The sequence below is a fragment of the Pelecanus crispus genome, chromosome 14, assembly GCF_030463565.1.
Source record: "Pelecanus crispus isolate bPelCri1 chromosome 14, bPelCri1.pri, whole genome shotgun sequence".
In the NCBI taxonomy this organism is placed as follows: domain Eukaryota; kingdom Metazoa; phylum Chordata; class Aves; order Pelecaniformes; family Pelecanidae; genus Pelecanus; species Pelecanus crispus.
The window spans coordinates 12,849,459-12,866,521 of record NC_134656.1 but is presented as its reverse complement, the minus strand read 5'-3'; the positions used below and the strand labels follow the sequence as shown (position 1 = coordinate 12,866,521).

At 39.2% G+C, this 17,063-nt stretch overlaps 1 protein-coding gene across 2 annotated transcripts in view; it reads left to right on the top strand.

Moving 5' to 3' along the window:
* STK4 (serine/threonine kinase 4) overlaps nucleotides 1–17,063 on the top strand; it is a 45,811-nt gene that overhangs the window by 6,917 nt on the left and 21,831 nt on the right. For both annotated transcript variants that reach the window (XM_075721074.1, XM_075721075.1), the window contains 4 exons: nucleotides 120–287; nucleotides 834–971; nucleotides 1,646–1,774; nucleotides 4,088–4,274. In XM_075721074.1, coding sequence (XP_075577189.1) covers nucleotides 120–287; nucleotides 834–971; nucleotides 1,646–1,774; nucleotides 4,088–4,274 — 622 coding nt within the window. The remainder of the gene's footprint in view (nucleotides 1–119; nucleotides 288–833; nucleotides 972–1,645; nucleotides 1,775–4,087; nucleotides 4,275–17,063) is intronic.

Genomic DNA, 17,063 nt, shown 5'->3' with positions numbered 1-17,063 from the left:
TGAATCTAATAACATGTATGTGTGCAAGTGAAAGATAATTAGGGTGATAATGCATTAATGAATGTTTGTGGCTAATACAATTGCTATTGTCTGGATCTTTGTCCTGCTCTTCTTCTCAGGACACCATGGCAAAGCGGAACACAGTTATAGGGACCCCATTTTGGATGGCTCCAGAAGTGATTCAAGAAATTGGGTATAATTGTGTTGCAGACATCTGGTCTCTGGGAATCACTGCAATAGAAATGGCTGAAGGCAAGCCACCATATGCAGATATTCATCCTATGAGGGTATGGATTGTGGCCTTTTAAAATGTATTGCTGTATGGAAGGGATTTGCTATTATAGCTGGCTGAATAATGTATCAACATACCATCTTGCTTTTAATTTAGAGTAAATGATTTGTTTTCTGTCAGTTCTTTGTACTGCTGATTAAATGAAAAACAGGTCTTTGAGAAGGAGAATCTGCATGGGAAGGAAAATCATGATCCTCTTCTATTAAGACATAGCTCCCTATGTTGAGTGTGAAGAAACATTTTCAGCTCTATTATGCAAAGTAATCTTTTTTTTTAATGCAAGCACAAATTTTTAAGACTTAAAAATGGCATATTGACACCTTTAGGAGCATATAATGGCTCAGAGGTGTGAGCATCTGGTGAGAAGAGTCTGATTTCTTGCTACTTCATCCCTCTGAGCAAATTTGTAAGATTTGGCATAAACTCTTCAGAAGCAGCAAACTTGAAATGTCTATAGTGTGTATGTTTGTGTGTATTTATGTTGTGTTATTGGAAATCTTTAAACTTTGTTTGGAAATCTGGAATATTCTTCTGTTTTCAGGCAATTTTCATGATTCCTACCAATCCACCTCCAACATTCCGGAAACCAGAGCTCTGGTCAGACAATTTTACAGACTTTGTAAAACAGTGTCTTGTTAAGAGCCCGGAGCAACGTGCCACTGCAACACAGCTTCTGCAGGTCTGCCTTTTCTTACAAGAACATAAGCTCTAGAGGAGGCTTGCTGGGGCAGACAGTGCTGCATGTCTGTTGAGATGTTGGTTTCATTTCTTGCCGCTCCTGCTCACTACAGGTTTTACTTTTTAATATCTCATTTTAGAAATCCTACAATCAACTTCAACTTTTCAGTTCTTCTCTAAGAACCAATCTAACTTCAACATCCTGTCTTTGTCTTCTCTGGGTTTTTTGTTTGTTTGTTTAGCTTTTGGAGGTTTTCTTGGGTTTTTTTTTTTTTAAACTTTCAAATTCTCACCAGCACTGCCAGTAAACTGTCTCTTAAAACACTAAAAAGGGAGGCTAAATGAAATTGGTTGCTCAGAATGGTCTAGGCATGGTGATGATCTGTGTAATTGGTTCTTGACTGCTAAGCTGCTAAGGAAAGAAATAAGTAGAGTTGTGGGAGGGGAATGAGCCCAAGGTCTCACAGCAGTAGTGCCTTTGGAGCATGTTTGGACAGTGGGAGGTCTCCCTCCTGTGCCAGACAGAAGTGCTAGATTTTTATTTTAGTAATGTATTGAGTTAAATCTTAATTTTGATTGGAAGTAGGCCACAGTAACTGTTGTACTGTTATATCTTGGTTTGGATGCGGTCCAAACAAAAAAAACCCAAATAATTTTTTTCCAAATACTTCTCAGCATCCATTTGTTAAAAGTGCCAAAGGAGTGTCAATTCTGCGAGACTTGATTAATGAAGCAATGGATATCAAACTGAAACGTCAGGAGGCGCAACAGCGTGAGCTAGATCAAGATGATGAAGAAAACTCTGTGAGTATTTAATAGCAACAGCGTACGAAGCCCAAACTCTTGCACCTTTCATAAGGCTTAGGTGCTTTCATTTTTGGTTTTGCAATATTTTGTCAAATTGCCCGTGGATTTGACTTAGTTCTCAAGTTTTCTGCTTTATGACTGCTTAACCCAATGCTTGGTCTCTGCTCAATCTTCATATTTGAGTGGAATAGCCAGCATGTATGGCTTACTGTTTAGCTTAGAGTGTAGCTACAGACCTGTGATTGAATCGGTCTACAAAGTAGTGTATGCAAAAGACTTGATACATTTTCCCAGTTGAATTATATTATTTGTGCAGTAATGAGAATTTTTCATTGTAGATTTAGTTCTTAGACTGCTCTCCTAGTATAAAATAATAGTATCATCTGTGACGCACTATGATATAAGTACATTATGTTGTTTTACTATTGTGCTTTAGAATCCCCCTTATAGAAACTTTCTACTACACAAGAGCAACCGACAGAAACCTGAGGTGAGGGCATGACAAGTGTCCAGCGGATTGCTGTGAATTTAAGTTCGGGCTCCTTGTTTCAGTGGTTACAGCATGCAAATATGGAAAGCATGTTGAAAGCTCTTTTTTGAGCCTCTGCCTGCTTCAACCTGAATAAATGAAACTGGCAGCAAAAGGCACTGTATGCCAGAGTCCTTTCAGAGGTTAGACTTGAATAGCATGGCCTGCAGTATCTATGCTGAAGACATTGTTCATCTAGTATTCCAATTTAGGACTGCCTGTTTGTTCAGTGTGGAAGTAGCTTTATTGGTCATGTTGCTATGATGTTGACTCTAAGAGTATTGTCCCTAGCCTCTCCCCTTCATTTCTGACTGATCTGGAGTCACATTGCTGAGAGATGGTGTCTGTGCAGTGGAGTTGAGTGGTTGCCATTGGGGGGTGTGTGTGTTTTCCCAAAGCTTCTCTACTCGTGTCTGCTAGCAGAAAAGTGTTCCCAAGCACTTCCCAAGTGCTGTGGAAATTTTTGCTGTAGTCCTTCGTTAAATGACATGTAGCTAATAAATTTATTACTTCTCTCACCCACTCATCTCCACATAAAATTACTTTTCCTCCATTAACATCTCGTGTAGTTTTCTCCTCCTCTTGTTACTGTTTTTGAGGTTGGGAAGTAAATTATATCACCCTTGACAGAACAGATAGAATGCATGGAACACCAGAACATGGAGAAGCATACTTCTTTCTTTAAATGACATTGAGATGGAGTTATACAGCTTGATGTGCGAGACCTGTGTTTTCCCTCTAGCACTACTACAGATCAGTAAGCCCATGGTCACACTTACAAAGAACTGTGAACTTCATCCTTAGAACAAAACACGAGCATCTCATCCAATGTGAGATGCCTAGAAACTCTACTGTAAACCTAGGAAGTGGCTTCTGTTGCAGCTGCATACGTGGTCCACATTTCCAAGACACTGAACTGATTGTGGGAATTTTGACCTTGTTCTTCATGAAATCCTAGTCACAATATTTACTTAGTGAAGCACACACCACCTAATGGAACTACTACCTCTGGCTAATGTAACTATCTGCCAGGAAGTTGTCCTATCAAAATTTGTTTCAGGAGCTTGTGTTTTCCTACAGAGCCAGCCTCTTGAGCCTTGACAGCAAAAATTCAAACTTCTATAATATTAATACCTGTTAACAAATGAAAAGATGAGAAACAATTTTCATCTGAAAAAATGACTAGACTTTGATAATTTATTTCTTTCCTTTTTAAAGATTTGCAAATTCAGTTAATTTTTCTTTAGTGCTTCTGAAGTAAGTAAAACTACCTAAATGTTAAAGACAGACCCCTAAAAAATAGGGTGCTCATTTTTCTTCAGTGTGCCACATGTACTCTAGACTTAGACCTGTTGCTGTCTGGTAACTAATGACTCCTCAGTGAACCGTACCATTTGATGTAGGGGTTTAGGTCAACTGTTAAAACTGGCAGCATGAATAGAAACACTACTGACTGAATGAGTATTGTAATCAACTCTTTGTAATTGTAATCAACAGGTCACCAGGTCAGAAATGAGATACACATTGAGTTCAGAAGCTTCTGTTGATTATTTATTTGTTCTCTTATTTATAATGCTGGCAGAAAAGTATAAAGACTTTTCATTACCTGCTTGGAGATGACAGGGAGAGAACTAAGTGCATAAAACAAAATGTTGTTGGCTTTTATGTGTATTTGTAAAAATCTCTGAATTAGTAAGACTTGCTAGTGTACTTGAATACAGCTACTCTTCATAGGACTTCACCACCATCAGTAAAAATATATTTACGGCATCCTTATACAGGAAGAAGATGAAACCGATTCAGGTACCATGGTGAGGGCGAGCGGAGATGAAACTGGTACCATAAGAGCTGTCAACACGATGAGTGATGGAGCCAACACAATGATAGAACATGATGGCACTTTGGAATCCCAGTTGGGTACAATGGTCATAAACACAGAAGAGGAAGAGGAGGAGGGCACCATGAAAAGTAAGAAAACATCTTTAACTTCTAGAAAATTACTTAGGACCTAATGTGGGCTATGATATGTATTCCCAGCCTGCTCTGGTATTTTTGGTAGCTTACTGTGATGTCTTTTGGTTGTAGGGAGCTAAAACTCTTAGGCCAGTGCCCTCTGTCAGTAGAGAAGAGAGACCCTTTCTAGGTCCAAGTTTCAAGCCATTCTTTTTAGCCTTGCACTTGGTATAGCTGATGAGTTGTGCACAATTTCCACAAGCTTCTGTGCTGATCGAATAAGATCTGATCCTAGCTAGTATGTTTGGGGTTTTTTGTTGTTGTTGTTGGTTCTCTTTCACAGAATGTAGAGGAGGGATACTCTAGCATAGGGTTAATAAAAAAATTTTTTTTGCTTTAGAAGGTGATCTGGCCGTAACCTGGCATCTGAAAACAGCAAGTCTGTTTCAGAACTGATGCATCACATTAAGGGCTAAGTTTATGAAATGACAAATAGCTTGCATTTCAAGCACAGCAAGGCATGCAGGGGGAGGAGCTAGCATGTGTCTAGATTTGTGTGTTTCTTTAGTGTTATTTTAATCACTAAGGACAACTGAATAAACTGTGTTGCTGTTCTGAGACATTCAAGTTGAAATCTGTTCTGCCCTAAAGTAGGAAAGCTTGCTAAAACTACAAGCCTTGTCATAAGATGTAAGATTTAAAATGATGTGACTTTGATCCCTGACAGTGTGTGGTAGACCTTACAGCTTGAGCTGGAAAAGGATTAATGTTTCTTTGATTAAAGAAATGACAGGGAAAGCCTCCCTGGAAAAGTATGACTAGAAGGAAAAGAATCTTTTCTCAATTATGGATTCTCATGGAAATCATCCCACTCATTGGGTAGCCTCAACAGTATTGAGGCAGAGGTAGTCATAGATGACTCAGCTGGCCACCATGGATGTTTGTTGAAGGACTGAGGAAGGTGCTGAGCAGGGGCTCAGCGGTAGTAAAGTATGACTGTCATAGGCAAGGCTTGTTGGTTCTTGCACTGCTTCCAAAGACTTCCTTGGCCATCTGATTTTGAACCTTTAGCTATTGGGGGAGAGGAAAAAATTCTCAACAGGAGTTTGGAGAAATCATTCTCAGGAATTTATGTGTTGAAAGCTTCTTCCATGTGGGGGCCCTCTAGAGCTTGTGGAAAGATACTGGTTTTGAGAGTGAAATTTCAGCAGAACCTGTTTAAAGAGTTTTCGAAACTTTGGCAAACAGAGTCAGCACAGTAAAAAAACAGAGGTGTCAGCCCATGTAGCAGCTTGTGGGCACAAAGACGGTGGAGTAATGCCATCGGGTTTTGTGGAACAAGGTAGCTCTAGCAAGGAGACAGATATTAGAGTAGCTAAAAGGTCACCCAAATACTGGGATGTGTTAACAGCCTTAAATAAACCTAGTGAAGTTTTAGTTTCTTTACAAATAGACAACATTGTTAGTTTCTCATCATCAGTGTGTACTGTTCCATTTCATGATTCACAATAACAGAGGTTTTACTGTCTGTGGTGCTCCTGCACTGGCTACCAAAGGTGTGTAAATAAAGTGCCTCTTCAGTTTATCCTCCTGTGTTTAACATGCACTTATCTTCTCACTGTCTTTTTAAGATTGCAGTGCTTGTAACTCAAAAGCATCTAATGCTCTTTACAAAGTAGTGTACAGAGGTTTGAGGAGGTGCCTCTGATAATATCTCTTTTGCAAGGACATACTCTCATTTTGAGTAAAATCAGTTATGAGGATATAGCAATGCCTTTAATATAGTGTAGTATCTAACCTCAAGAGGGAGCTCCAGAACAAGCTCTAAGAGCTCTAGGTCTCTATGACTGGGAAGTCAAGTTTTTATTTGAAACCTCCCTTAGACTTCAGACTTTTTAAAAACACTCTGTTCTTCAACTGCTGCTGTGTAACAGTATTCAAAGCTGCATATGCAGCAGAAGTGCTTAAGCAGCTTTGCCTTCTGGCGGAAGCATTCTGAGATTCTGGGTGCCAGTGATGGTTGACACTGGTACTGCTTTCAGGTTGATGGGTTTCACGCAGTAGTATCTAGTGCAACCCAGCGGCACTCAGCACTTTCTGCTGCAGGCTGTGCTGCATTTTAATAACTTGTACCTTGATTCCAAGAAATCTGATGTTAATCAAAATGATTGTACCAGACTAAAACTTAACTTTTCCTTAACACCTTATTCTCCTCCTTCCCCAGTAGCATAATGCTGAAATTCTTGCTACCACACAGAGCAGTTCTGTGTTTGTTTCTTGGACACACTGCAAGGCAGTGTCTTTGAGCAGCTTGCCCTTCATGTGAATTGCCTATAGCTCCGTTTTTCAGCTTGCTATTTCCATATTCATGTTCTCTTAGCATTCAGTTAAATTGATTTAACTGTAAAGCTCATCAGCCTGCTGCAGAACTCCCTGGAGCAAGTTCTTTTTGTAATCTTAAATATAAATGTAATAATGCTCTTTGGAAGCCTCTGAGTTTGAAGAAGCTTCATTGATTCATATTTTTAAAGAAGTCTGTATTTCACTTGGCAGCTTGTGTTATGACTCACAAAAAAAACCTGTTTTAAGTCAATAAAAAGGATCTGATTTTTCTTGCATGGCATTAGTAGGAGAATTTCGCTTTCCTAGGTGTCTAGGGCTTTTTAACTGCAGGCTTCTGAGCTTCTGTTCTAGCCCTTCCTCCTAATACAAAAAATAAATCTGTGTCTTCACCAGTTTTTTATTTGGTTTTATTTCTCTTTAATGTAAAAAGTGTTTATAGGACATTGAAATATGATGGGACTCTCTTAGATGGGACTGTCTTAGAAATCTCTAGCAAACAACTTCCGATAGCTTTGAAAGTGATTCTTGCATAAATCAATTCATGGCTTTCCAGGCTCAGACGAAAAGCATTCTTAAATTCTACTATTTTACATTGTAGGGGAAGTTTTGATTAAGCTGCAATTCTGGTTGCTTAAATTCTTTCATTTGCTTGGCTTTTTTCTGGGCACTCAATATAAATACTCAGGCAGCATTAAAAATGCTGCTATGACAAATGTCGTTCTGTTACACATTTTGAAAGCACTCAAGTGATTGCCCGAAACCACAGATACGAAATTGCGCTGCAACACATTTTACTTATAAATCAATTGCTAACAGATTACTTATGGATTGCAGTTAAACTGTTCCAGGAAAACTTTGGAAGTAGCTGAAGAACTATGGATGAACAATCATTTGTAATAACAGACATTTTCATTGTGCTTGAGAGCTGGAATAACTTTTGAACTGTGAATATGTCTGAAATAATATTTTTTAAATTTTTCTGTGAGAGAATACATAGTGCTAGTAAATAGCGCAGCATTTTTTACTCTTTCTTTTTTTGCTTTTTTTGCTTTATTTGCTGTAGGTTTTTAGATAGTGGAAACTTGGCATGAGTTTCTCTTCAATTTAAAGAGTGGTACATAATTTTACAGTAAAGGAGATAAATGTATTTGCCTTCCTTGGACTCTGCAATACAATCAGATCCAAGTGAAATAGAATCTAGTTTGTCTAGTACTATATTCTGTCCTGTTTTCTATGTTAAAGTGCTTCTTGCTTGTTTAAGCACCAAATAAAATGACACTGGAGCATGTAGAACTGCCAACAGTGGTGTGAGTTGGGCTGTCTGGTTTTTGGGTCAAGATGAACGAGGGATTTGGAGAGGGTGGAGGAATCGTTGGCATGGGTTTTTGTTAATGTAGCACGCATTCAGTAGAGCATCTGGAGCAGAGGTAGACCAGAAGCTCTAATAACACTGTTGTCTCTACCTTGATAATGCAATGTGCAGGTAAAAATTCTTAATAGTTTGTGAATGTTTAAAACAAAAAATCCTAGGCTTAATTCTTATAATAAAGTTACGGGTGGTTTGGGTTTTGTTAATGCTTTTACCATGCTCACGCTGCTACGCATGGTTGTGTCCTTTTAAAAAGGTATTTCCCCTTTTGAGGGGAGATTGGGTTTCATTAGCAAATTAAATGAGCTAAGGTGCAAACTTGGCAACTTCCTATTAGAAAAATGATTCAGAGTAAGCTTGTTAGTCTTGGTGGCTTTGTGAGACATCCAGTGGGTGATACTTAAACCTAAACCAGAGAAGTGTTACTGCCAAGACTCAGGAAACATTTAGTCTCCACTGATTAACCTGTATTTTTTCATGTAAAGCATGAAAAAATAAAAAAAGCTGTAATGTGAACAGCAAAATTAATATGGACGGCAGAAGGTTTATGTGATTGCCTTAATATTATAATTGTACAAAAGTATTACTGGCATGTAGCTGAGGTAGCTACAGGTGGTATAATATCACTAATTGTCCAAAAAAGTGTAGATGCATGTTATCCAAATAGTTGATGCAGGTACTGTAGAGACTAGCTCCACATTTTGTCAGGATTTACATCATGTGTATGTCAAAGATACTGGCTGTGTTTTGCCTCTGTTTTTCTCTGTAGATTTTCTGCTCTTCATAGCAGCTTCCCACTACTTAGTGTTATTAATGTCCAGTGGCACAGTTCTGTGTTTAAAATAAATTGGTCCATTTAGGCATAATTGGACCATAAAACACTCTTAGCATTACGCATTTAACCCACTGTTTATAGAAATACCTACATTGATTAAATTCTTCTCGAACGGTAAGAAGCATTGTACTGGCACTCTTGAGGTGTGGAGAATACAAATCTTCATAGGTAAGTCTTCTAGCTGTGTTACTTTTTTTACTTTTATCTTAATAGCAGCCTTGCTGGCAAACTTGACATAAACAGCGACCAGCCTATTTTGTTTAGCAAGTTGTGTGGACATGCGGACAGTATTTTTGAGCGATGGGAGGAGTTGTATATGCTGTCATTTTGTTGCTGGGTTTTCGCTGTGGGTTTTAGTTTTTCTGTTTGAATAGTGGTAGGCTACTGGAGTGCTGTGCAGTGTGTTAGCTACTGAAATAGTGGCTCTGTGCAGACTGAAGCATGAAGAAAAGTTAAGTCTGGAATCTAAGTTGGATACTTGTCCACCTTTGGTTGTCCTGGATATTTGACAAAGCTTTAACGCTAAGACAAAGTTAATCATCTGTTAATGCTTATATTTTCAGAGACATGGAAATTGGAGAAAGAGATGTATGTGTTCAGGAACAGCAAAAATAGCTGTGTTAACACTTGACTGTTAAACACCCCTGCATTTGATGGTGGGGGATAGAAAGTAGGGGGATGTTTTTTTTTCTGGACAGAAGCATTGTCTTGAGGAAGAGGGGAAGTATGACTAACAGAGTCCTGAATACCATACAGGAGACAATATGTTTCAGGAGACTCAACCAAGAGACCAAGAATAGTAGTAAATCACTTACTAAGTGTATCTCTGTCCCATACGCGTGCATATATTTGCACATACAGGCAAACTGTAAGCTACCTGTCTCTTCTAAGAATAAACTCACTTCCTACTGGATCAAAATAAACCCTGGAGAAGGCTTTCCTCCTGAGCAAGAGTAAGGAAAACTCCTTAAACTCTAAAATTCCTCAATTGCAGAAGTTTAAAACCAAATTCATTTTTACCAGCAGATTTTCAAGCTTCAGGAAAAAAATGTTCATCGCTGCATTGTTTTCTGTTCTCTCTAAATAAGCAAATGTGTTTCTGGGTTATGAATAGAAAGGGTGTTAGCAAATGCTAACTTGGTTATATGCCATTCAGGGAGCCTGAGCTGTTACCCATAGTGTGCTGGACCTGAAGACTGCAGCCCTGTTCATGAGGTTGCTTCTCATTAAGATTCATCAGAACCTGAGCCAGATGATGCAGGATATGAAATGTTGACTTTTTTCATGATGCACCTTCACATCTTGCTGCCTGCATCACATACTGTAGTTGCTGGACTAAATTAGCAATTCAAGCTAACGAGGTGAAAGATGAAGGTGCCCACTGAAAATTTGTGATGGGGGAAGAAAGCTGCTGTATATTTATAATCTTTTCTGAGTTTTTAAGTAAAAGAGATCCAAAAGGAGGTAACCTGGTCTTAAACAGCTTTCATCGCTGTGAGGATTTCCTCCTCTTTCAGAAAGAGTCTTCAATTATATACACCACAGCTTTGGATGAGTGTTGGTACTCTTTTCCTTAGATGACTTTGATGTCTTATATTCATTAAGAGATGAGTTACGATACCTAGCATTGATCTTTATGGTCATTTAGGAGCTCCTTCTTAATAGCAGGACCTGTCAGGCATGTTCTGCTTTGATTTAGTTTGAGATAGGCCATAATTATGGAAAGGCTTCATATAGATACTAAGTGTCATGTGGTCTGCTTTTAATGTGAGGAAATCTCAGCTTGTGTTGCCATGGGGTGAAATCATTAGTGATGGAGCACTTTTTGCTCTGGCTGAATAAATTGGCATCTCTCTGCTCTGATGCATAAAATGACTCAGTCCTGTTCATACTGTACAAATTATGCTGTCCAGCTGCTAAAGTTCATTTGTGATCTCTGAGAAATAGCCTGAAGCACATAAAACTGCAATTCCATTTGAAATTTAATATTAATGAAGTGTTGCTTGCACATAATCATCAGGCACTCTTTTGTGCATCCTACATGGGTGTGCATTTTAGGCCTTTAAAGCTACATAATTCAATCTAAAGTGGACAGAAGCTTACTGAGACTACTGGGGACTAAGCCTGTACGTGGTAAGTCAGTGAAAGATCTATGCTTATTTAGACCACTAGTATGAAAGATGACATTGGATATGGGAACTTGCGGGGGGGGGGGGGGGAAGAAAAAAAAAAAAAGGTCAAGGAGGGAAGGTGAATGCTCTAGATGATGATGGTTTGAATGCCAAAGAGCTGAGGCTTGCTCAAGAACGAGTGCATATACACTGGCTACCCATAAACTTCAGGCTAGAAATGAGCATGTTTATAACTCCAGGAGAACAGCAAGCCTGTCAACAGCAAGGACAAGGCAAACCAATAGCTTTATAATAGATCTTGACCCCTCTGTGAAAGGGACTATATAATCTTGTATATGATAGCAGAAGACTGTGCTGCTTGTCCCAGGGGATCCTTTCTGGCATTACATCTGACTAAAAGCAGTGATAGCTCTGCTTTCTTTGAAGTTAACGTCAGTGCTCTTTACTGTATCTCTGCAGAGCTGTTCTGAGCTCTTGCTCACAGGGGTGCAACTTCCTGAGCTTTGTGCAGGGTGTTCATGATACTTTCCTAGCACAAGTCAACTTAAAAATGTTTGGTTTTGTTGTTCCTGACACCTCATTCTCGTAAACACAGGTATTCTCCAGAGCTGAGGCCAGTTGTCTTTCTAAAGATTGCAGCCTCCTGAAATCTTGACAAATACATGTATGTGTACCAAGTATCATGTTTTAGTTTGATATTGCTAATGTAGTAATTGATCACATTGTTGTTGATTTACGTTACCTTCTTTGTAGATGAATTTGTAGCATGATCTCCTGACTGTTCCCAGCCACAACTCTAGCTACAATTTTTGTGATATAAGGGAGGAAATCTCTCAGCATGGCTTCAAGAATAGGTATTTTAACTGTATTAACTTAACTGACTTGAGTAAAGAGCACACAAAATGTGTTCCTGAGGTTATCTTTCTCTCTCATGACAAGCTCTGGGACTCTAGAATTCACCCTAGGTAGAAAATAGCAGTCTCTTTCAAGAGGAAAGAGTAACAAAACAAGAATTCTTCTGCTGTCAAGTTTGAGTAGAGAATAATCATTTTAGAGAAAAGCAGAAATTCTAGTTTCATTACTTGTCAAGCTTGTTCAGATAGACAAAGGGACTTTGTAAATCCCACTTTCTTTTGAAGGCATCCTTTGAAGCTCATGAGCTTCTGAAAGTTTTCAACTGTGAGAGCTAATTTGACAAAATGAACAAAATGAGTGCTTTGATTTCTCGGACTAGATGATACTGAATGATCTGATTTCATGGATATTCTTTACTGCTGGGGAAAAAAGTAAATCTCTTGCTGGTTTAATTGACTATACTGTTTCTTCTTTATCATTCTACTTTCTCTGCAGCATCATAAGGAAATAGAAATATCTTGAAGGCTCTCCATACCTTCTTTGTCATCTTTTGCTTGGTGTAAGGAGGTCTGTATGCTGCAGTCAGCCACTAAGACTGACCTCTTCCATTCCCTCACGTATTCAGACAGGTGACATTTTTGGGGAGGGAGCACAAGTGTTGTTTTTGTTTGGTGTTTTTTTTTTTTTTTCTTAAAAGTCATTGCTGTAGCCTAGCAGAGCAGAGGATCCAGTATGCTGAGGCCACTGGCTGTTGCTGATGTTGCCTTGCTGGCTTCTTGCAGTGCCCTGCCTGTATCTGTCAGTTGTCTTTTGGCTCGTCTGGGCTGTTTGTGCTTTGGGTAAGGACTGTCCCAGCTTGCATGCTACCATATGCAGTTGGACTTTGCTTTCCAGTGCTGAAAGGGTAACACTATTACTGAGGTAGTAAACTGCTCTGAAAATCAAAATCTAAGGGGATATTTGTTTTTCACAATTTATGGCATTCTCTACCTTTGGACCCACCAATTTCACATCTTTTTCTGTTCTCACACACAACAATACTTATGTTCTTATACTTTTCTAAACATGACTTTATACCAGTCAGCACTTGTGAGTGTTCAGCAGAGGGCTTCTGCTCTTCACCACACGGCAGGCTGAACAAGGAGCGGTCTTCCCAGCGCCTGTGGCTCTACAGCTAGCCCAAACATGCAGTTCTGCAGTCAGCTGGACCAGCTCCAGCAGAGCTGTGGTGTTCCATTTGTGTAATTAATACAGCTCCTAAAAAGATGACTGCATATCTAAATGGTAGACTGTTAATGGCTCCAGGGAGCTCTCACGGCTCATCCTTATAAGCAACTCTTATAAATATATTATTATAAATAAATGCATGGTGAAGCCCTTCTTGTCACCGCAGGGTGACCTTCTCATAAAAGGCTCTTCTCTGCCCCACTTGTGATCTCACTTTCTGTCAAATTCTGTTCATGTGTTAGTCTAACCATATAAAACAAGGAAGTTAAATGCTTTCTGGCACAGACACGTTTAGTGCAGTGTCACCTTCCAGCAGCATCTGCTTCTGCAAATAGCAGTGATCGATTTTTGTCTTCAGCTACCTGTTATCAAAATCTTAAGGCTATAGCACTATGATTCTTGTGTTGAATTAATAGCAGATCATCTTTGGAAAGATGACACTGTTGTTAAGTGCCGAGATTAACGAAAAGAAATCCAGTTGTGCTGGGATGATAATTATTTGGTGTAATATCTTTCTGTCTCCGGGAGCATTTCTGTTGGTCTTGTTGCATACGCACCCCTACTGAGATCACAGCAGCAACTAAAATTTCAGACATTTTAGATCTGCATTCTGGACACTTTTAATTTTATATTATCTTTTCCCCCCATTCTTTGTCAGTTAGCAATCTCTATTTTAATCAGTCCAAAAAACAACAAAAAAACCCCAAACAAAAAACCCCAAAACAACACTAAATAAAGATGCAGTGTTACATGATGACGCATAGAAATGTACTTAAATTGGTGACTACACGTTGCATGCATTTGAAGGGCCTGAGGTGACTGCAAGGTTAGAGGCGTCTGATAGCGGGTGTGAAGAGCATGAGTCGCTGAAGAGCTTGGCTTGGCAGGGACCTCAGGAGGTCATCAGTCTGGTTCCCTGTGTGATGGCTGGGACCGAGGGCAATGTCAGATCCAGTTGCTCAGAGCCTTGCACATTCGCGCCAGCCCTGCTCCATGGCACAACCATCCCTGTTGTGAAAACTTTCTTCCTTATATTCAGCCCAGTTGCCCTTGCTGCAGTTCAGACTGTTCCTCTCATCTTTTCACTGGGGAGAGCGGGGCTCTGATGGCCTGTTGGGGTGGGAGACTGCAGCTAGTTTTGGTCACTTGTACTGGTGGGACTGAAAATCCAGTTGTACTCTTCAGGATTATAAACTACCACCACCACTTCATGTGCTTCCTTGTCTGTTTCATTTCTGTGTGAAAACAGAAGTTTTATTAAATAAAGTTTGGGTTTGGATATGCCTTTCAATAATTCAGTGATGCTACAATAGGTTGTTGTTCAGTAGATGTAACTAGTTGTTTACAAATATTGTAGTTCTTGGTAAAATACAAGATGTGGGAAAATGAGCATGGTTTTTTTAAGTTACACTCTGAATTAAGGTCTGGTGTGAGTGAACAGTCTCTTTTAAAAAAAAAACCACCAAACAAAAAACCGTCAGAACTGAATAAGCCAATGTCACTGGAGTGAAATGCTTGCTTTCAAAGTCTCCTGTGCTGCAAACAAGCTTGATTTAGATTTTCTTTTTTTTTTTTTTTTTTTTTTTTTTTCCCCCTAGGAAGCCTGAATTACTGAGACCTAGGCTGGCTGTCAGTAAGCTGTGTATAGATTAGCCTAGGTAGTTATGAATCCCTTTATTTCTACAAAATCTTGGTGTTAAACATTGCCACGATTGGCCATAACAACTTACATCCTGCTTCAGACAGGCTGGACTGCAGCAGAATACAAGGGGTGTATTTACTTCATTCTAAATAAATGTTTTATCACTTAGCAGTAATTGGATTGCTATTGTATTTCAGTAATTATTCCCAACAGCAAATCCGTTCTCCACTTTGCAAACGTGTTCCCTGACTGACCTTCACACAGCCTGTCTGAAGGTGTCTTTCTTGATCTAATTCTGTATGATGAGGTTTTTTTTTAAAAAAAAGGGGAACTACTGCCAGGGGTAGAATAATTTGTCTTTGTTCCAGTTGTCATGGTGCAAAAGTATAAGCACTTCAGTTCATGCTTGAGCTTTTAGCTGACCCTGAAGAGGCAGTATGATGCAGTGCTTTTTCAAAATGCATCGTAACATTTCAGGCTGTGTAGAATCACACTTCTCTCGGTATCACAACCCAAATACCCTGCCAAGATTTCTCATACTTTGTGGAAATTTGCTCTGTATTTAACATGTCTATAGACAAATAACTTCCTAAAGTATCTCATAGCTGACCAAGGAATTCATACACTTGTCTGAGGATCAGACAGAGTCTGCCAGGGAAGTTCTGGATCACTGGATGGCAATTTTATGTGCAAGAATAATATTCAGTGATTAAATCTCAATGGGTTTCCAGAGTAGCTAATATTTTTTCAAGAGAAAAGCACTGCTGAACGTCCTTAGTGAGGACTGTCTTGTGATACAGCCTGCATTCTGTACAAAACTCTTGTAGGAGAGTCTCTGTGTTACACAGACCCCACAAACCCCTCAAAGGATGGCTCCATCCCGTGTGCTTATCTGAAGCTCTAAACTTTTTGGTTGATTGCCTGCCTGACACATCGTATTTATTTCAAATTTGTGGCATTCGACAGTGAACTTAATTCCACAGTCCAGAATTAGGCTATTCTGATGCCATTTTCTGTTAACTCTAGTCCTAATGCTGCTTTCTGAAAATTATGGTTTCTGCATTGCCTAAAACATATGTTTCAAGTATGATTAACCTACTCCAGTGTCTAGAGAACCATATTTTATCAGAACAAAACCATTTTACTAGGTATTATTACAGTGCTTACTTCTATTATGCTCACAGGTTTTTATGAAGTATTTTATTATAAAGAACAACACAATGGCATTAAGCTGCAAGTAGACCTATAGCTGTGTTTTAGCTGTCATGGTCTTGTGCAGCCCTGTTAAAGCATGTTTTCTGTGCAAGCCTGCCTCTTCATTTAGATTGAGACTCTTTACAAGATACTAGCTGCACTGTAACTCACAGGACGGGCCAGCTTTAAGTGTGAGTAGTCTGGGCAGCATCTGATGCTGTACAGGTTGCATTAGTAAAGAAATCTTCCTTTGGAGATAGTGAAGGTCTTTCGGTCTTGACTTGCTGTGAAATTAAATTTTGTGTTCTCTTCCTGTAATGGCATTTATGCGGTCTCTGCTAGGAATCAGTATTTTTATCCTGTCACTTTTCATCACTTCCTTCCCTATTGCGCTGTCATCACCCTACAGCTGAAGCTGCCTCTGTTCATGGAGCTCACCTCCACTCTCTCTGCAAACAGCACTGGGCACCTGCTTTGATCTCGGAACTTGTGACCTTGAGTTTCTTCCTTCATGATGGAAACCTGTTTGCTGAATGGGTTGCTAGATTTATTTGTATGTAATGGTACTTAAATCACATGAGCAGGGATTCGGATGGTGTGAAGGCTGAAGGAAGACGGGATACATTAGTGTTCATATCCCTAATCCGACCAACTACCCAACATACCTAGGCACCCTATGAGAATATAGTTTTACTAGCTCGTTGCTCTTAAGGGATCAGCAGTGTTCTTCCTTTTCTTTTAACTTCTGCTTGTTCTAAAGAATAATTTAGACAAATAAGAATAATGTAAATCTAGTTGTGCTAAAGCTTTGTGCTCTTGGCTATATCCTTTCTTCTCCTATCAGTATGGATGAATTCTTTGTTATTGAGAATGGTGGTTGGGAGTCTTATGAGACCTGCTCTTCAAAAATCAAAGTATTTGTATTTAGGAGGTTTTATTGACTCCTCTGTCTCTCTTTGTAGCCTTGCCTATTTCTTATTACAAGTTTCTTAAATGCAGTCTAGAATTGAATGGTTAATCTATATATCTGGTTTATTCGAGTAATCCACGGAGAAAGTGTGTTCAGAGGAATTAACTTACAAAAAGAAAACTAGGGTAGTAAACTTACTAAATGACTGTTTATAAAAAGAAAAAAAGCAGCTTTGCAAGCTCATTAATCCTTTCTACCCAAGAAATGTAGAATTTGACTACTTCTACCCAAGGCAAC